The sequence below is a fragment of the Physcomitrium patens genome, chromosome 17 (assembly GCF_059467195.1).
Source record: "Physcomitrium patens ecotype Gransden chromosome 17, ASM5946719v1, whole genome shotgun sequence".
Classification (NCBI taxonomy): Eukaryota; Viridiplantae; Streptophyta; class Bryopsida; order Funariales; family Funariaceae; genus Physcomitrium; species Physcomitrium patens.
The window spans coordinates 13,904,767-13,925,367 of record NC_143426.1 but is presented as its reverse complement, the minus strand read 5'-3'; the positions used below and the strand labels follow the sequence as shown (position 1 = coordinate 13,925,367).

At 37.7% G+C, this 20,601-nt stretch overlaps 3 protein-coding genes across 5 annotated transcripts; all 3 read left to right on the top strand.

Moving 5' to 3' along the window:
- The first annotated feature begins 6,662 nt into the window (after positions 1-6,662).
- Positions 6,663-13,839, top strand: LOC112294509 (putative inactive ATP-dependent zinc metalloprotease FTSHI 2, chloroplastic). The gene is made up of 15 exons (XM_024545011.3): positions 6,663-7,201; positions 7,373-7,482; positions 7,855-9,048; positions 9,174-9,291; positions 9,485-9,658; positions 9,813-9,985; positions 10,414-10,515; positions 10,764-10,928; positions 11,138-11,278; positions 11,448-11,606; positions 11,947-12,032; positions 12,336-12,414; positions 12,646-12,777; positions 13,100-13,156; positions 13,269-13,839. Exons 1-15 carry the CDS (start codon positions 7,066-7,068, stop codon positions 13,473-13,475), a joined length of 3,033 nt encoding a protein of 1,010 aa, XP_024400779.1. The 5' UTR covers positions 6,663-7,065; the 3' UTR covers positions 13,476-13,839.
- A 419-nt stretch (positions 13,840-14,258) lies between these two features.
- On the top strand, positions 14,259-15,612 carry LOC112294510 (uncharacterized). 3 transcript variants are annotated; one of them, XM_073539980.2, is made up of 2 exons: positions 14,259-14,368; positions 14,733-15,612. In XM_073539980.2, exon 2 carries the CDS (start codon positions 14,800-14,802, stop codon positions 15,454-15,456), a length of 657 nt encoding a protein of 218 aa, XP_073396081.1. In that variant the 5' UTR covers positions 14,259-14,368; positions 14,733-14,799; the 3' UTR covers positions 15,457-15,612. The 3 variants fall into 3 exon arrangements, with proteins under 3 accessions (XP_073396081.1, XP_024400780.1, XP_024400781.1); XM_024545012.3 differs by lacking the exon at positions 14,259-14,368 and adding an exon at positions 14,464-14,597; XM_024545013.3 differs by lacking the exon at positions 14,259-14,368 and adding an exon at positions 14,464-14,654.
- Positions 15,613-18,690: 3,078 nt separating this feature from the next.
- On the top strand, positions 18,691-20,505 carry LOC149987568 (uncharacterized). The gene has a single exon (XM_090243851.1). The coding sequence runs from the start codon at positions 18,829-18,831 to the stop codon at positions 20,215-20,217; it is 1,389 nt and encodes a 462-aa protein (XP_090099977.1). The 5' UTR covers positions 18,691-18,828; the 3' UTR covers positions 20,218-20,505.
- The last annotated feature ends 96 nt before the right edge of the window (positions 20,506-20,601 follow it).

Here is a 20,601-nt window from a genome sequence, read left to right as displayed (position 1 = left end):
TTATTATTACAACAACTAGTCTTAATATTGCAATAAAGTAATCATTTCTTATTTTCAATAAAGAATTGAAATTATTTTTTGCAATAGGCATTTTCATTAATCTTTTGTTGTTTTTAAGCTTTTTTTAATTGTGCCTTCATTATTGCATGTGGCTTTGATGAAATATTTTTTAAAACTTTTGTTATAGGATTATTTATTTTTAAAAAGTAAAAAGTATTAAATTATGGATGATAATTATAATTAATAAAAAAAGATGTTTGTTAAGTAGAATAATGTAGTATTGTTATAGTAGAAAGAATTGCTTTAAGAAAGTAATAGGCCTTTAGCTGCTTTTAATTACTCAAAGAAGTTAGAAGATTATAAAATTCAAATATGATTTATAGCTTGTCTTCAAGAAGACATAGACATCAAATATACAAGTCTAAGATGCACAAGAGTACCTGAGATGTAACTAAATATCCTATTTTACTTATATTTTTGTAGGGATCTCTTTTATATATGTATCATTCAATAACTTCCAATCTAACCATATAGTTGGGTTCAAAATTCTCCACACAAAAATTCGTCCAAAATCTCAAGCTATGGCAAAAATCAAAACCTCCATTAAAAATAATTCCCTTATAAACTCCAATTTTGAACACTAACTTTCAATAGCTCTTTTTCTTTTGATCTAGACTGAAATATATTGATATTTTTAGATAAAATATAGTTTTTTAAGTCAAATTTCAAACCTCACTTCTTAATTCTTCAAAGCTTTCATATAACTCTCTATATGCCCAAAAATGTAGCAATAGATACCCAAATTATACCCTAACTTCAGACAAATATAATTCTCTCCTTATAATTCCAAATCACTGATTTTTTTCACCCAAATTCTAGTCCAAAATACAATTTTTTTGAATCCAACCTCCAAGCTTGAAATTGATCGCCTTGCCTCAAATGGTTTGCCTTGCCTCGAATGAGTCGCCCTAAAGTAGTTTCAAACTCTAGTATGGTCCAAGTTAACATCTCATAGCCCATTGGGCACGACTTCCAACTAATAGAATTGAAATCCTTTGTTACTTAAATTATCTATCCACATAGAATGTTCTAGAAGTCAAAATATTATGCTTTTGAATCTAAAGCCCTTCTAAACTTATTTCTTATAAATCCTAAAATTTTTATCTTTAATTACAAAATTTAAACTAGAAAATTAAATAAATTAGATAAATATTTTATTACAATTATTTTATTATTTTATTATAATATTTATTTATATTTCAAAATTTTATAATAATTCACATTATTTTTATATATTATGCTACTTTTCAATACAAAAACGTATTATTATAAGAAAACTTTCCTAATGGCAAAAACATTATTCAATCATCTTAATGGTAATTGATAGTACATCTCAAATATTACCAAAAAACTTGATTTATTTTTTTTTTTTTTTTGTCCATTGATTTGAAGATAGAAAGTTTAAAATAGTTTCATGTCTACTTTTCATTTTTTAAAAAATTAATCTTAAAAATCTAAATATAAATTGAATTTATTATTTAATATAATATCTCTTTGTAACCTATGATAGTAATAATTATTATTAAAAAAAAATAGATATATTTTTTTACATGTAATAGTTTTAGTACATGATACAAAATGTGCCATCTTGGTATAAAAATCTATTATTATAACTATAAAGTATTATGAACTTGATATGAAAAGATCTATGATAAAATTCATAGAAATAAAAGAACATAGTTGTTTTAATATATGTAATGGCTAAAGAACAAAAAATACTAAAAGTATATATGAATGTTTTTGAAAGATGTTGTTTATTGCCAAGGTTGTATTGAAAAAATTACTATAGATAAAGATAAATTAGATGCAAAAGAAGAGGATAAAATTCTTTGATAGAATGATAATTAAAAAAAAAAAAACAGTAAAAATTTATAATCCAAAAGATAACAAAAAGAATGAGCATGGAAATGCATATATTTTTAAGGCATTAATAAAGGCATACAATGGCAAAGTACATCAATGGTTTAAGCTTCTATCATTTGAATTATGGTCAAAGTACACAATTCATAATACAATGACAAATTATATGTTTTTTGAATTAATATATGGATAAAAGTCAATAATTCTAATAGAAGAAATTGTACCTATATAAAAAATTGTGTCTCTTTTAAAAAATAATGTTAATAGAAAAGAGCTTTTGATAAATTGGATTTAATTTTTTTTTAAATTGAAAATATTTAAATTATAATAGAGAGGTTGAAAGAAGCAAGGAAAAAAAAATGAGAAAAGATTTGATAAAACACATCAATTACGGTCTAAAGCAATTCAAGAAGATGATTGGATCTTAATCTATAATAGTAGTAGGAATAAACAACAAAGTACACTACAAAAGTTTTGAAATGTTGGTTTGGACCATATGTTATGATAAAAGCTTATAACAATTGTATATATTTGTTATGAGAACATAATAGAATGAAATTCAAGACATCTATAGCAAGCAAGAAAATTAAGTTAATTATACGAAGAAGTAGTTGCATTTAATGTCATAAATAATTAAATCTATTAAATAATATTAAAATAAAAATAAAAGAACAAATTAAAAGATGAAGAATTTAATTAAGATATATATTATTTTTACAATAATATATTAAAGAATAATTGATATATGTCAAAGGATGCAAATGTTAAGGGAGAAGTGGATAGATATTGTGTTGTAATATGGCTATTATATGCAAGAAATATAGATAATGGTCAAGGAGGTAGTATAATTAATAAGTACTAACATTGCCTTTTTATACAAAAAAAACTTTTACTTACTTTGTAGAATCATAAACAAGATAAATCAGCAAAAGAAATACTATGTACATATTTAAATAATGATAAAAAATAGATTTTAGCAAAAACTCATTAGAAAACCTTAGAGTGATACTCAAAGAAGATTGGTTGCAAATCAAGATTGAAACTTGATTCCAAGGCACAAAATTGTATGCGTACAAAGTATTAAGGGTTTTTTTTGATTAATTAAAGAATATAGTTTAAAAAAATTAAATTTTTTTTCTTTAGGCATTGATTTTGTATGATTTGAGTTTGTAATGAATTTGTAAGAATTTTAGAAAGTCAATGTTGTTTTAGAATGACTCTAGTTTTTGAAAAATAAAATAGGTTTATACTTTGGAGAATTTGTTTAGATTTGTAGCAAAATTATAAGTGAAATTTTGAAAACTTGTAATTGCAGTTATACTGAATGTATATTAAACATTTGAATTCAATGAAACAATTAATATTAAGGTTATTGATATTGAAGTGGATTTAGGCTCCAAAAATTGGAATTTAGAAGACTAGTAAGAGTTTCTAAGATTTGCAATAATTCTCTAATTTAAATGAGGTAAAATAAGACAAACTAATAAAAGACTTGATTTCTAATAATTGTAAAAATTTTGAGAGTAATTGGATAGTAAGATCAAGAAATATTGGCACTAAGAAATTGGTATTAAGGTTGGAAAGAGAAGCCAACCAATATCAAACACATTATGAGATTTATCTTGTAATTGGTAAGTTTAATTTTTCTCAAAATTTATATGCTTTTTATTAGTTTAAATTTTAAAATGTATATTTTTTTTTAATTAAGATAAATAATATAATTAAAAGTTATTGAGGTTTTAAGACTTTTATATGTTTTTATTAATATTTTATTATTATATGATTAAAATTTTAATAAAATTTGATTAAGATTTATTTAGAATTTTAATAGAATTTGGTTTATAATTAAAGGTTTGATTAGAATTCACTTGAGATTTGGTCAAGAATTGTTTAGAATTTGACTAAGTTTTATTTAGAATTTTAATAGAATTTGGTTTATAATTAAAGGTTTGATTAGAATTCACTTGAGATTTGGTCAAGAATTGTTTAGAATTTGACTAAGATTTCTTTAGAATTTGATTAAGATTTCATTAAAATGTAATAAAGATTATATAAGGTTTATTTGGAATTGATTAGAATATGAAAAGATATATCTAAGATTTATTTAAGATTGATAGGATGTACTTAAGTTAATTGGAAGCTTCCTTAGGTTGTTTAAAAATGTTGAAAGGAGTTCATAGACATCCTATGTATTATTTTGAATTATAAATGAAATTTCAAGGTATATTTTAAGTATTAATAATAATAAGTCTTCAATATTTTTTTAAAATTTATTAATAAAAGCTTTATCATTCTAATCTACATTGCAAATAAGATTTTAAAATTTAATAATATAAATAGTAGCTCATTATGATCTTATGTAAAGACAAGAGTTTGTTCTCTACCATCATTTCTTAATTTTTTTTTTTTTTTTTTTTTTAAATGTGGTCATAAATACTTTTAAGAATGAATTAAGATCATACAAGAGTTGTGAATCCATTTTTTATTAGAGGTGGAAACCAATTGAGAGTATTTCTAGATAGAAATGTGCCAATAAATCCAACTTGATTAAATCTATTTAGATATTAAAAAAGATACAAAATTAGATAGAACTTGTGTTGTAGTTGAAATCATTAAAATTTTTATCTTGTTCCATCAAATTTTTTTTGCATACTAATTCTAAAATTCTTCATACCTGCAGTAAAAAGACTTTTTGGATTCAATTGTAATATTGATCTATTTACTTCTCTCAATTGCACAACTTCTTAGCATAGATATTGGACCTCATTGTTGATTTCTTCTATTATGTATAGAAATAATACATCCATGTTGACATTGGTAATACATGAAATTTTTACTCTAAAAGTATTGACAAGGTCATGTAGATTTGTAATAGTTGTAAATCTATTTTCATATTTGCAAAGTATAGCATCTATAATTTTTTCTTCGATTTCAATAATAAGTAATATAAATAATTCTATAATTCCAATTAAAAGAATATAATCCGAAACTTCTAATATTAAATAAAAAAATTCACAAAGAAGAATAAATTACTTTCTTTAAAGATAAAATCAATGTTAAAAAATAAAAAAAATATTAATTTAAAGGTAAGTATTTTACAACCTTTAAAATACAAAAAAAGAAGTGGATATTATCTATCACATGTCTAACTTACAAGAAAAGTTTCTTAAATGTACATTATATAGCCAATTTATACCACAAGACACTGTAATACTTAACTGACTTCCACAAAGAAGTCAGTCAATTATCCCACAAAAATAAAAATAAAAAATTAATACTTATGTTGAAATATTAAGAATACAAATCATAACAAATTAAATGGTAAATATATTCTTATGTCACTAGAAAAGAGTAGATATTTATTCAAAGATAGTATAATATTAAGACTAGAATGGCTTTTATTAGAGACATGAAGACTAAAGACTCTTAAAACAAAATCAATAAAAACAAAGGCATTGATAAGAGTGAAAAAGACTCCATTCATACTTATATATATAGATATAGATATAGATATATTTAATCTAATTAATATCCATATGACAACATTCTATATCACATCTATTATTTGTCTAATTTGTAAAACATGTGTCCAATTTGCAAGACAAGTTTCTTACATGTGCAACAAATGGCCAACTTGTTGGCCAAATTTTTAACCTATTAATTACCTACAATCATATATAAAATCAAATCTATATCTATAAAGGTTTTAAGAAGCTTATCAAAAAGATATCATAAAATTTAGTAACTTCTACCTACTTCTATCTAATTCTTTTAATCTAGGTAAATACTAATGTTAGTCATATCCGTAACATAAAATTAACTTGGCGTTTTTTTGAAAAATGTGTTTTGTTAAAAGATAAATATAATAATAATAATTATATTTTAAGATGATATTATGTTAGATCATAATCATATTCAAATTAATATCCATCATTAAATTATTAATTTACTTCATAGTATATATATATATATATATATATATATATATTATTATATTTTTAATGTCCCCAAATTTTTTTTATAGAAAATTAAATATTGAAACTTGTAATCAATACGGAATGATTGTGTTTATCTTATTATTTATTTCAATTAAAAAAGTCAGAGTTATACACACAAATTAAAATTCTTGTTACACACATTATTATTATTATTACTATCATCATCATTATTATTAAATAATTAAAAAAGTAAAAACATTAGATTTGTGACTAAATAGGTTACAAATTTAGTCTGTATGATATTTTAAAAGAAAATATCAAGATTTCAGGTTGATGAAATTTTTGTAGTATTTTTTAATTGAACTCAAATAATTTTTGGGTGGACCATTGCATTCCAAGTGAGTAATCTACATCTTAATATGTATGTATGTAATATATATATATATATATATATATACATGCTAATTAATTAAAGAGCTATTATTCATAATGAGAGAACTAGAACCTTAAAAAACATCATATTATGAAGAGTGATAGCTGCATCATGGAAAGAGTTATAATACATTTCAAAATGTCTTGGAAAGAAAATTGGGACATATCGCATAATATTCATTGAGGGGTCATTTATCAAGGAGGTGAGGATGACATCAGCACGGGGAACACCCCACCCAATCGTCAGGGTCCTATCCCCGTGCCCTCGCACACTGAACCCCCGAGGAGAGACCGGGCGGGCTCCGGAGCCCGGGGGGCCTGCTCCGCCAACAAGGAGTCTCTCGCTCTGTTCTGGGGCGCCCTTATCTGTTTCCCGAAGCCCCGCCCTCATTGTCGTCCAATTTTCAATCAGCAGAAAGGGGAACGAAGAGGAGGAGCAGTGCGGGGCGGGTCCCCTTCTCCCTCCTCAGGCCAGGGTTTATCGCCATTCAGTCTCACAGTCCATGGCGGGGGCCCAAAATCAGTCCCCGATTGTTGAGCCTGTGTCCTCGTTATCTGGACTTGTTAGATTGCGCAGAGTAAATTCCTTGTTGTAAATTTCCTTAATCCCAATGCGAGGCGGCAACTGCTCCTTGGAGCTGTAGGGTTTTAGGCTCTCAGCGTCGCCGCGAAAGGGATTGTCCCTTTTCTCTTGTAATTTGTTGGAATCTGCAAAATTTTCTTGTTGAATTGTTTAGTTTAGGTCTTGTTGATTGAGAGGTGGAGGTCAATCAGAATGGCGTCGATGGCGCACGCCCTGACGCTTCCATCCATGGGAGTCTTGGACGCGAAGATTAATGGCGGTGCGAAGAGTAGGAGACGGGTGGCCGCGAGGGCAGCGGGGTGTATCAGAAGGAAGAATTTGCCGCTTGGTATGTTTGGAAGTTCTCTGGTTGTAGACGTAATTTTTTTTTTTTTTTTTTTTTTTTTTTTTTTGGCGTGTGGCAGTGCGCGAGGGTATGGTGGAGGAGTTTCTGGTTATTTCGCAGTTGTGGTGTTGTGTAATTGTCTCTGCCTCTTAAGCGACGAATCTCATTCTGCAGGTGATAATTGCATTGGCATTGGCTGGGATCCTTTGCACATGGGATTGCTACCTGTTGCTGATCGAGCTCGTGTGAATCTTGTTGCTGATTTTACCAACGTCCGTAATCAGGTACAGCAACTGCCTTTCCGATGTAAGGAATTCATTTGTAGGTGGTATTTTGTTACGTTCAAAGGGATGGTCTTTAAGCCTTTTACGCGGGTGAATGGAGATGGTGGGATGGCGAAGGAGGGTTTGTCGAGTTTGTCCAGCAGGGTACAATGTGAGAGGAATTCCGAGATAGCGGCGACGGTGAGGTAGAAGATTGTGGAGTTTAGTGGTGCTGTCTGGTTTAGAGGGGTGGGAGTGGATGAGGTCGTTGAGGGCTTGCTGTTCAGGCAGGATGTGAGCTCATGTATGCCTGCTCCATTTTCTTTGGATGTGCTATTATGTACATAATTTATTTTTAACATACTTGCCATTCTATCACTATCTGGGATGCAGCTGAAGAGTAGCAGGAGAGTGATGGCATTCTTGCAGCGTTCTACCTTGTTATCCGGGCATGTGCGCGGTCACACAACAGGGCAGAGTGGGAGACTTTCTGTTAGATGTAGCGCTGATTTTCCTGATTCTATGGAATTAGATCCATCTCTAAGCAATGAAAGTTCTGAGAGCAAGGAGGAACTTTGCACGACTGCAAGCACTCAATCAATGGCCAAACTAGGGGTCTATACATCTCTGGCTTTGGTCCTCCCAGCAGTTATCACTGCACAAGCTTCAGCCAAGGTAGCCCAAAAAGTCAAGAAGAAAGCGAAAGTTCCCAAGGCAGTTCCGACCATGCAGTTAGAAGAAAGGAAGCAATGGGTTCAAGGCCTTCCAAGGATAGACGAGACAATACCTTACACGGAGGTGCTTGAACTTCGAGAAGCAGATAAAGTGAAACACATCATCAAGCATCCCAATAGTAGGTTGAAAGAGCGGCCGGAAAGAGTTTTAGTTGTCTTGGAGGATGATCGTGTGGTGCGTTGTGTGCTTCCACCTCCTGATAGAGATGAACAGTTTTGGACCAACTGGGAGAGTATGGAACTTAATAGTCTCCTTATCGATGCATTTTCTCCTGCAATTCCCCCTGCAAAGGTTGAAGGCTGGGCTGGTAAGGGGCCATCTTTGACGTTTCTCTATAAAATTCAGGATTTTTTCAGGAAACGAAAGAGCAGTACTAGTAAGGGTGCTAAAGGATCGAAGTCCACTAACTCAAGACTAGAAGAGTTAGCGAAGGCCCGCCGGGAAATGGAGCTAGAGCGTAAGAACCTGGAATCAGAGACAAGGAGATTGGAGGCTCAAAGGATTCAAGACATGAAGAAAGCCAGGGCGCAAGCACAAATGGCAAGAGAGCAAGCGGAAAGGGTGCGGAAAAAAGAGGAAAATTGGGCTCGGGATGCAGAAAAACGGCAGCTTCGAATGCAACAGCAAGCTCAGGATAGTGTTGATTGGAGTAACTTCTTCTACAGTGCGTCCAGAAATGAGGGCTTCCGGTTCTTGATGGGCGTCTTCTTTTTCTGGTTATTTTATCAAACAGTAGTTGTTGGGGTGAAAAAGAGGAAACAAGATTACGAAGATCGATTGAAAATTGAGGCGGCAGAGGAAGAGGAACGTCGCAAAATGCGGGAGTGGGAGAGTGAAATGGAGGCTGCTGAGGTTGGTTCATGGTCTGAATCGTCCCTTTAAATTCAGACAACCTAGTGAAGAACAACATTAATCGTAATGCATGTAACATGATGTTGCTTATTTACTGACAAGGCCTACGATTTTGCTTTGTTCAGGCTGCCACAACAACTGAAGAATGGGGAAAGGAAGGAATGAGTGAGGAAGAAAAGAAGAGATTGGAGGAACTGGAGAAAAACCCTCAATTGCAAATGGGAATGAAGTTCATGAAATCAGGTACTTGATAGCGTATTGCGCTTACTATGATGACCATGCTAATTCTGGGTTTAGACTTATTTGTTGAATGGCATTGCCTTGGTCATTATGACCTGAGATTCCTAAATAGTGTTCTCATGTGATTTTTGATTATTTGTCTGTCTGCTCTGGTGATAGCTACTCAGTGCTGATTCTGTGAGTATGTGATTCTCAGGTGCACGAGTGAGACGTGCTAAAGGACGCCGTCCACCTCAGTATCTGGATTTAGATGCAGATGTGAAGTTTGCAGACGTTGCAGGACTGGGGGACATCCGCAAGGAGCTTGAAGAAATTGTAGATTTCTTCACGTATGGTGAAAAATATAGGCGACGTGGTAGTAAAATTCCTGGTATGTTCTGCAGGAGACATCTGAGCACTACAAAATGCTTTATCTACCGTGTCTGATGAGATTTGTATCAATGAAATGTTTAAAATTATAGTCCTTAAGCGGGTTTCATCTTTACGAATCGATTGTAATAGTGTGTGATTTGTGAATTCTGCAGCTGGTATTCTACTTTGTGGAGAGCCAGGAACAGGAAAGACTCTCTTAGCAAAAGCTGTTGCAGGTGAGGCCGGAGTCAATTTCTTTTCGATTTCAGCATCTCAATTTGTGGAGATCTATGTCGGAGTTGGAGCCTCTCGAGTGCGTGCCTTGTATAATGAGGCTCGAGAGAATGTAAGTTATAGTGACCTTGTTTTTTCTCTCTTTGAAGGATTGATGACGGTTTAGCTTAGCATTTTGATGCTAGTGTTGAATTTGTACCTAATTAGTTACAGGATACACTTTACTTTTAGTCATGTGTTCTACCGTACGAGATTCTGTTTCTGTTTTTTCTATTAGACGTTATGTCACTTTGTTGCTATGAGTTTCAGTTAATTCGAAACTTCTTGCAGGAATCGTTGTCTAGCTGTGTGGTACAATTACTACCTAGTTATTAGATATTCTAACTCAGCAAGGTGATTTTTTTAGCTTCACACCTACGAACCCACTAAAAATGAAAAAAAGTGCAAAATGCTGTTTATTTTTGGTCGTTTCTGAATGGTTTCTACTCAGAGGGTTTACATCGCATAACTACATTATGTTCAATTTATGTTAATGTGCAGGCACCAGCAGTGGTCTTCATTGATGAGTTGGATGCAGTAGGGAGGCAGCGTGGTTTGATAGGAGGGTCTGGTGGGCAAGAGCGTGATTCGACGTTGAATCAGGTTATAGAATTTGGGAAAATTTAAGAACAAGAACTTGAACTCTCTGTAGTGCAGCGTTTGCAAATACACGAAAAAAAATTACTAGAGAAATATAGCACGAAACAATCCATACACCTTCACACATGCAATTTCAATTGCACATAAACCCAATCAAGGATTTTTTTTATCATCGATTGTTTGATTCAGTTTGTTTCTATCCCGATGTAGATTAATTTCTGATTTTAAAAGTTCCGTATGTTGGGTTGCAGCTGCTTACATGCCTGGATGGGTTTGAAGGAAGAGGGGAGGTCATCACTATAGCTGCCACAAATAGGCCTGACATTTTAGATACTGCACTTGTCCGACCTGGTCGGTTTGATAGGAAGATATATATTCCCAAGCCTGGGACCAAAGGACGTGCAGAGATCCTTAGGGTAATATTCTGTGATCTTTTCGAGCCTAACTATCCAGATAATCATCTTCCTTTTTTGCTGGATGTAGAAACTGGCCTCTGCATATTTTAAAATCTTGTTCCAGTATTTTCATGTTTAGGTTACACGTGTGTCCGTCTGTAGTGGTGGTCTATCTGCATACTTTAGCTCAGAAAGTTTTGTCAAGTTGACCGACGCAAAAATATGTGTAGGTCCATGCAAGGAACAAGCCAATGGCAGAAGAGGTGGACTATGATGCAGTTGCGGAGATGACTGATGGAATGGTGGGAGCCCAATTGGCTAATATTTTGGATGTTGCAGCCCTCCAAGTGCTGCGAGAACGTCGATCTGAGGTTGTACACTAAAGTCAGATTGCAGCTTGTTTTTTTGGTTCTCTGAGAACATTATTTATTTATTTATTTATTTATTTTTCTGTTTGGTGTAAAGCTGTCTCTTTAGATTAGATACGAGGACCGAATTTTGTACTGACTTTGTCTTCGAAATCATATACTGGTGTCACAGATCACCACAGATGATCTGCTGGAGGCTGCTCAACTGGAGGAAGGGGGTCACCCCGATCCACGCCCTCGTAGTGACTACTTGTTGTGGATGCTTGCGTTGAATGAGGCTTCGATGGCTGCCTTTGCAGCAAATTGTCCCGACTTGAAGCAAATTCAACTGGTTTGTTTATTTGTTACCTGAAAATTTGTTTTTATCAAGTCATTTCTGTGGAAGTCTATGTCATGCCTATTTCCTCCCTTTTCATGTTCTCTATCTCATGGTTGCACTCTCTCTGCCAAATACGAGTTCCATCCGCACGCATATGTATCAAGGGCATTCTGGTATGTAGGGACTCATTTAGTTGCTTTGTGAGCTACTTTGTGGGATAGAGCCTGTCGATGGGATTCTGGCTGGAGGTTACAAACAAGTGGAATCTTTTAGCGAGAACTGTAATCTATGTTCTACACATACATTCTTTGCAGTCTGCTAGGGTGGCTCAGTTAGGGACTGCTTCTTGTAGGTAACTATCGTGCCGAGAATGGGGGAGGAGAAAGGTGCAGTGCGATTTAGGACTGACCGTACCAAGTTTGAACTGCAATCTGTCAGGTTATTAAACTATCCCAGTCAGGCTCTCTGTAATGGCATCATTTTAAGCAATTTAAGGGTATGTTTTAGAGGCATTCGGCAATAGTGCTGGAGCGTACTCATGAATTTAGACAGAAGTATAGGGCACGTGTGCTTTGTGGTTTGAGAGAGTTTTTATAATACGAATTAAGTCTTAATATTATTACTTTCCTTTAGATACTACTGAACAATGCTGTCTACTGTATTTGTATGGATGAATATTAAGCCCTTCGGATTTAACGTCGAATTGTTTGCTCACTTCTGACGTGTTTGTCCTTGCAATAGCCGTCAAGGGATGTTGGATTACATCGCAGTCCAGCTTGCACCACGAGCAGCCGATGAAATTTGGAATGGTGTTGACAATGTAAGTTTGCCTCGTTCCTGTTATTTGTAGAATTCTGCCAAATAATGTTGCGGCACTGAAAGTGCTGTAATTTTTTTTAAAATGTCCATACGGAGATGCATTTTCTGCTCTGTGGCAAGTTTCTCTTTTCAATGTTGTTCAGGTGTATTTCATATTTGATTGCCTTAAAAATCCCTCGTATGTTGAATTTGAGTTCACCCGTTAGCATACTAACTTGCATGATCTTTGCAGATGAGTACCATATGGGCTGACACAGTTGACCAGGCACGCGCTGCGGCACGAGACTTTGTATTTGCAGGTCTCTCTGATAAGGAAGATCTTTATGGTCTTTATGACTGTGTCTACAATTACGAAAGTGTGCAGGTACTTTACACGTTGAACTATGTGCAGTGTTTGTTGTTGTTGTTTGTATCATTGACATGTAAGTCGTTTGCATAGTTACTTTTGTAGTAGTCCTCTACAGGTTGGCATTGATTGCTATTAACTTAACCATGAAATTTGCGACGCTTTCAAAACGATTCTGTTCAAATATTGTTTGTTTAGAAAATTTTACCTTGAAAGATATGTCAAGGATAGAGATGTACTTCTTTCTCTTCAGCAAGTCTGTTATGCATACTCGATTTGTGTACCTCCATTTAGCAATTAAATGTAGACTAACCCCACTTTAATTTTTGGTGACTCGCAGTCTGTTGACGTTGAAGCGTTGAAGATTGTAAATCAGTGCTATGATCGTGTACTTGAGGTACTTATCTTGCTACTCTTTTGAGTAGATTTGGTGGTGTAACTTTATTACATGGCCATTTTGAGCGGAGTCTTAAGATCATGTGAATAACATTGTTGTTTGTATGTGACAGTATTTGAAGCGAAATCGGACGTTGGTCAATAAAATGGTGGAGGCATTAGTGAAAGACCGAGTAATTAGGCAAGTAGAGTTTTCACAATTAGTATCTACATACGGAAACCTAGATCCGCCGCCATCCACGCCCGTGGAGATACGCGACCGCAGCCTTGCAGCTTTTCAAGAGGCGATGATAACTGAGAAGCGAAGCATAAGAAAGTGAAAGATGCAGTGTAGTGTCGGTAGAAAAATCTGACCCGCTGTGTTTAGATCATTCCGTTTTAATGAGTTTGAGGCCTAAGATGTTTTCCCACGCAGGCATCGATTAGAGATTGAGAGAAGCTATGTATAGGTTGGGCATTACAGTTGGGAAGTGTGACTTGATCACAGGAGTTCCAATGCCCAAGAGAACAACTAGCTAGCTGTAGCTTGTACCATGGGTTAAAATTGGTATCGGTGTCTACCATATGTTGAAATAACATGTTAGGGACACCACTTGGCACACTGGTCGCATTTCTTCTTTCATTTTCTTGCTTTCCGGCAATTCGACCTGCTTCATATCAATGATCGGACTCGAACATTTCCAATTTCTGACTCTTGTAGTAATTCTCTTCTTCTTGATGTGCTTGTTCAACTGTTACGGCTTAGAATAAGACCGTACTTTGGATTGATTTTATGGTGCCACTGACCCTTTTCCGTGGTGTTGAATCAAACCAGCTTCGGATAATTAGAATTCCCAGCTAATAAACTGTCCGAGCTGCTGCTCAGTTTTGCAATCAAGCTTAGGACTACGATCCCGGTTCATTCTTGACTTCCAAGCCTGGTGTTGGAACAGCTCCCTTACGGGAATGATAGAAAGAATCTGCGTGTTCACAGTTTTTTGTCAGATTCCTATTTATTGTCGGACCTTGGAAAAGCGTGGAATGCTTGAACGTTCTACGGCACATCGTACAAAGCTCGAGTCTATTTTCGAACCAGAGGTTAGTTTCCACCTGATCACAGACAGGACGGAATTGGAACTAGTATAAGAAAAGCGACTAAGTCCACCGATGAGAGATTAACTATCCTGTCACCAAATGAGTTACGTGTAGATATTCAAAACGCGAAAAGTGTCGGGTAATTTCATCGTGACCCCTTAGGAAGCATCGACCCTTCTCGATCGTTTCTTTAAAAGCTGTCATCTAAGCTTCCGTTGATCTGTACGCCGGCTTGCAGAATTGCAGATCCCAGCCCCTGCTGCAAGCTCCCTTGAAATTGTGTTCTTAGACTGAGGATAACGTGGTCATAAGGGGAGCTTGCGATTTCGTGCTGGGGTTGTGCTTCGTTCAAGAGGTTCTTTGTTGGGGTTAGAGCTGTCCCACTACTCGTTCCCTCTTTTACACTGATTTTATCTCCACAATCGGTGAGTATGACGGTTTTAAGCTCTAAGGTTTTGTGTAGATCGATGTGTTCTCAATCTCCTTGTTTACTCCTATTGCAGATTTTTATTGCAGCGCAGACAGTGATTCGTGAACTGAAGCACTCGTTTCGAAGCGTATCCATTTCACATGTCGACGACTAACCTTCCCGAAGATGGTCCTCTGCCTCAAGGAGCTCCGGTGCCAGAGCCCTTCTACTGGCCTCTGGGCGAGGCATTGTTCGCCCAGAGACGAGACGCACGGGAAAAGCTGCGAAGATACAACATGACGGGCCTTTCGTCTTTGCCCACAAAGGAGCTGGAGGCTCAGCGAACCGAGATTTTGAAAGAGTTGTTTGGGAAAATCAACATTGAGAAGCCCCCCTTCATAGAGCCGCCTTTCCAGTGCGACTACGGCCACAACATCGAGGTCGGCGCAGACTTGTACATGAACTTTGGATGCTGCATTCTGGATTGTGCCAAAGTTACCATCGGCGACAATGTCCTGTTTGGACCCAACGTCCAGATTTATTGTCCCGGCCATCCCCTCGATCCCGTCTTAAGAAATGGAGTCAATGGACCTGAATACGCGTTGCCTGTCACAATAGGAAACGATGTCTGGATCGGTGGCGGTGCTATAGTACTGCCGGGGGTAACCATTGGCGATGGCGCTGTTGTAGGAGCTGGAGCTGTTGTGACGAAGGACGTGGAGCCCATGGTTGTAGTGGCTGGTAACCCTGCCAAAGTAGTGCGCAGAGATGTCAAGGGCAGTTGGGGTAGCGTTGTATCGCGCCACAAGAATGCGTGAAGTCGAGTAGAACTTGAAGCCGATGTATAAATTTAGACGTAGTCTATCAATTGCAATGTACTTCTCCCCTGCATGTGTTGGCCTCCGAGTGGGCCTGATGCCATGCCCTATCTAATCCACGTCTCACGTGCCTTTGTGGGCATACAATTTCTGTTACACCAGAACTTAATTGTGATCGTCAATTCTCTGCAGAAGATGGTCCCAAGAACTTGCTGAACGAGTTGGAATTCAGCCGAATGTTTTGGCACACTGGTAACGGGCAAGTCCACGGAGAGTAGATGCATATGGCTACTGCTACGGTGTGACCATTTCTATGTCTCACTATTCTCATCTCTGATGCTCGGTGCGATCGTGAAGCTTGGTAGATCAGTTGTGTACGACCTATCCTGTGCTCGATCATGTTGCACGTTGTAGTTCATCAGCGTTTGCGATTGATTCGGTCAAGTCCTAGTTAGGTCAACTTTTAACAAAGTCATAGAAGAATTCTTTGATGCCGGTTTGGTCCAATAACCCCTGCTACAGAGCTTTCGCGTAAAATCTCGAGGCTTAATACCCAGACCAGTGCCAAATTTGAACACTAATAGCGAAACTGTCCTCTAACATTTCGTTGCATGTGCGCAACAGTTCGCTGCCTCTGTCTACTTGATCCAAACTAAGTGCGCGAGAGGATGTAAGCTTCTAGAGCTTCAAGATGATGCATGTACGCGGAGCCGAAATCCTTGTCCTATTGATTCGCCTGCCATTCTTGCTGCTTCAGACGGATGTTTGTGACTTACGAAGAGATTACATATCGACTCAATTTATCCAACCACATTCCTGCTTCAATTATGGTTGCGATGCTTGTAGGGTTTTCAAAGTAAGGTTTTGCAGAGAATGAGGCCTCAACGTATGCAACGGGTTTTCTGGATGTCAAAAGGAAGGGTGTGATGCTCGTTGTACATGTGTTACTCAAGATGCCTTGAAGATTGTCTTTCATTTATAAGCAAACATGTCTGATGCTCGACGCTGATGAGGTTAGGAGAGCTATTGAGCTGCATTCCTTGCCTCTCCCTGTCATTGTAACTTTAGATTGAGTATTAAGTTATGTCATTACTGATGTCAGGTTTAGGAATGAATATTTTGCACATGTTGGGTGCTAACGATACTGGTGGAATTTTTCTTTGTAAGGATTCAAGTTTAGTCGCTTGTCAATTTTAGAGTGTCAGATGAAGTTACCCGGAGCAATTAAGGGAAGGAATCCTTAGTCCGAAGAACTGTTGTTTTTTTTATCACAGGCGAAATTTTCTCGCTCGGCTTGCAACCAGCTGGTTTCACATACACTATTGAACTTGAAAATTACCACAAAAACTTGAGCAATGTCTGTTGAATTAATGACAAGCTCGTCTATTGTAGCAAACTGATAATGGTTCTGGTGAAGTGAACGTTCCGACATAGGAGCAAGAAGCTGGACTGATCAAGGATTCCCAGAAGCGATCCGAGGTGCCAGACATCCAAATACTGTAACCCCTCTCAACCAGTTGAGCTTTGAGATTGCCGTAATACTCTAGGAGCTTACTAATAGGAAAGTTTGCAAATCACTGTGTTCTTTGATGAGCCCGTTTTATTTTAGCTTATTACCTTCCTCACATCGAGAACTTGCGTTTTCTCATCAATACGTCAGAAGTTATGCTTGTGATAGACGTGATTTACACGATGATGTTGTTGAGAGATAGAATTGATGCAATATGGTATGAGTTGGACGTCTTAAATAAATTTCCAACTGGCCAATAGTACGTGTTACATTGTAACGTCTTCTAATTACGTCCTTTAGAACAAAATTTCGATGAAAGACAATCATCATCAGGCATTGTGTCTTCTACATGTTTGTCACAGTCTAAGAAGATTGTGACCCGGATTTGCTTGTGTGTGTGAACTGCTGAAAGGTCGGAAACTCGTGGCCAGATGTGGATACCGACAGTGGTGTATTGCTTCTATATTATGACTTAAAAGGGAAGAAATTTCTGGACATGACGTAATTTTCTTTCCATGGTTCGAGGAGCACTGTCTGTACATCTGCACCCAGTTTCTAAGCATATAGTGGACTGATGTGTAGTAGTGTGCAGAGGTTTGTGGGTTTCTTGAACTACTCTTTACTTTCACAAGTAAACTTCGAATTGTCTACGAACTTTCGATTTTTGTTATATTGTTTTTACAAACTTTGGGCTTTTGGCATCGGATATTGATAGGTTGATCTGCCTCAAGTCTGACAGCTAGGTTTGACGTTTTAACTTTGACATGCATAGCAATCGTCGCAGGCATGCATCTCCTAATTGAAAATTCTGCAGCTCATGTGGGATCGAGTATTGGGTCTGCTGATCGAGAGGCCCAAAATTTTACTCTGGTGGTTGCATTTAAGTCAAATAGTACAAACTCCCTAATCAAAAAAAAAAAAAAAAAACTTCGGTACTGGATTGAACTAGGGAGTAGAACTGCAAGACCTAATCTCTGTAACCAAAGCCTCTTGAGCCAATTATGGAACTCAGGAACTACCTTCATCATCTTCAACTCCGATGATACAAAACGCTGAAAACAGAAAAGGCCAAAGCATGACGAAGCTCAAATGGCCAAATGCACCGCCTCTAGAATAATGCAGCCAGGTTCACCATCACTAGTCTCATGGAGCTATGCCTTTTGAGATTATCGCTTACATGGGAGCCACGGTCGCTGCCTGATATTCAACTCGAGTCCGCGGTCAACACTTGGCTCATATCAATTTTTATTCCTCCGGCGAAGAAACACTCTTCCTGCCATCAGCACGCCAGCGGCGATGACAATTGCAACAACTGGTCAGAAGAAACGAAGCAAAACCCACCTCGTGCTCTCCCCTATACGAAAAATGGTCAGCCCTGGGTCTCCTCGATCCTACTCATCTGCTGAAGTCATCAAGTCCAAACCAAAAATGACCGACGCCGCGCTTTCCACGCCCTCCCATCGCGTCGAGCCTTTCCCGAATCTACTTGGACATCCATGTCATCAACTGACACTAGGGTCAGGCTTGGTACCATCCCTCGTGGGAAGTTCTCTTTTTGACGTGGTCTATGACTTTGGAATCCATGCAGTCCAGCTAGGTTCCACGTAGATGCGTCGCGCCAGGAATAGCAGGCGAGGCACTCTTGTGAGTGTGGCTGCGTCGAGCTGGGGAGACTCTAGTGGCGCGAGACCTATGACGCTTTCGGAGCCGCTTTTGCTTGATTCAAGCATCGCGTCGTTGCATGTGATTCATTGTTAGTATTGAGCGTTGGGGGGTCGTTTTCCGCAGCATTGGGAGAATCAGGACTTGGTGAATTTGATAGAGAGGATTTGCGGTTGAACCCCGTGGGTGGAGTTTTCGCTATGGAGGTCGCGGTGTCGGGGTCGCGGCGTGCTGTGGAACGATTGCAGAGTTTGAGAGGCTTAGGGGTTTCACGGGAGTTTTGTGGAGGTGTGGAGGTGAGAGGGGTTGTGAAGAGGGTGGAGGTTTGTGGAGCTGGCTTTGTCGATCGTGGTCAAGAGAGTTTTTATGCTCTGCGGGTGCGGTGCGGGGATAAGGATAAGCGTGTGGTGGGGAGGCTTGCGAGGGTGCAGGAGCTAGTGGAGGCGCAGCGGGATCTTATTCTGTCGTCGCGGAGGGCGTTGGCTCAGCGGAGCGCTGATGTGGTTAGACGTCTTGAGGTGGATGATTCTCTTGAGATTGGAGTTAGTGATGCAGTGATCGATCGGATAGTGCAGAACGTGGCCGATCTGCAAGTGGAGGTAGAGTTGCTCAATGCGAAGAAGAAGAAGAAGAAGAAGAAGAAGAGTAGATCATCGTCGTCGTCGTCATCGGATTCGAGCGATTATGCTTTGAGTGAAGCAGTGGCAAAATTGAAACTCGGTAATGCGAAGGAAAAGAGGAACAAGAAGGAATTATCCTTGTCTTCGAGTTCTTCTTCTTCTTCTTCTTCTTCTTCCTCATCGTCGGAGTCCAATGACATGGAAATTGGTAAAGCTGTTGACTTGCGAGCTTTGCGCAAGAACAAGAAATGCGCGAAGCAATTCGGTTTTCGGTTTGCGATAAATGCCCCATCCAATGCTTCAGTTAGTGCAATCGATACTGTCTCTTTAGTGCCCGTCGAGTCCACTTCCCAGCTCAATCAGGTGGTGGAAACGATGAGGTCTATCCCATCCATTGCTTCAGCTGAGCGAACAGCCGTTGGGATCGCTAATCTTGGAAGCTTGAGCGGTAATGTTCATGAACAAGAGCCTGCTATTATTTCCCAGTTAAGAGCTCTCTGCAGCACTCCGAGTACTTGTACCTCAACCAATCCTAGCCCAATTCATTCACGAGGACCTATTGAATTGAAGGACACGCCTGGCGGAAGAGTTATCGTGGAGACAGAGTTGTCGTTCTTACCTTCGGTCGTCGATCCTCCTCCGACTACAGCCAACACTGGCGGTAAAATCGAAGTGTGCACAGTAGGGAAATGCAGAAAGGGAGGGTCTCAGCAGATCCTTGCTTCCTTGAAGAGTATTGTTCCCGAATCGTCGAACATATCGGTAACATCATGCAAGTGTATGGGGAAGTGCAAAAGTGCCCCCAACGTGCGTGTGAAGAATAGTGAAAGGCAATCACACCTGCACAGTCATGTTTCTGAGGATGACGCTGACACTCTGTTTGATTACCACTTTGGTTTGCAACCTTCCGGAAACCGGTTACCTGCCCTGGTCGCAAGTATAAATTCTGACTTCTCTGCTGCTGTCTAGACTGCGATGATAGTCAAGATGAGCACGCTGTTTTCTCGAAGCAGTAAGATCGATCTCAGTTTGTCGTATGCATTATGTACATACTAGTTTTGGAAAGGACCCCAGATTGTATTCCCGTTTGCACGTCCTGCATCATCAACAGGTTGCTAGTGACAAGGCTTTGAGTATAGAGGGGTGTCGTATCGTGGTAGTAGAGTAGGGACTTCGTAGACACATGTGCTGAAGAGGACAACATTTTTTGGAAAATTTATACAACCAAACTCATTGATGTGAGTTATTTTCACATGATTATGTTTTTGAGTCGTTTTTAGCTCTCACTTCACTGCAAGAAAGCATTTATTTACAGATTGTTTTTCACCTATAAATTAATGGGTGTGGGTTTTA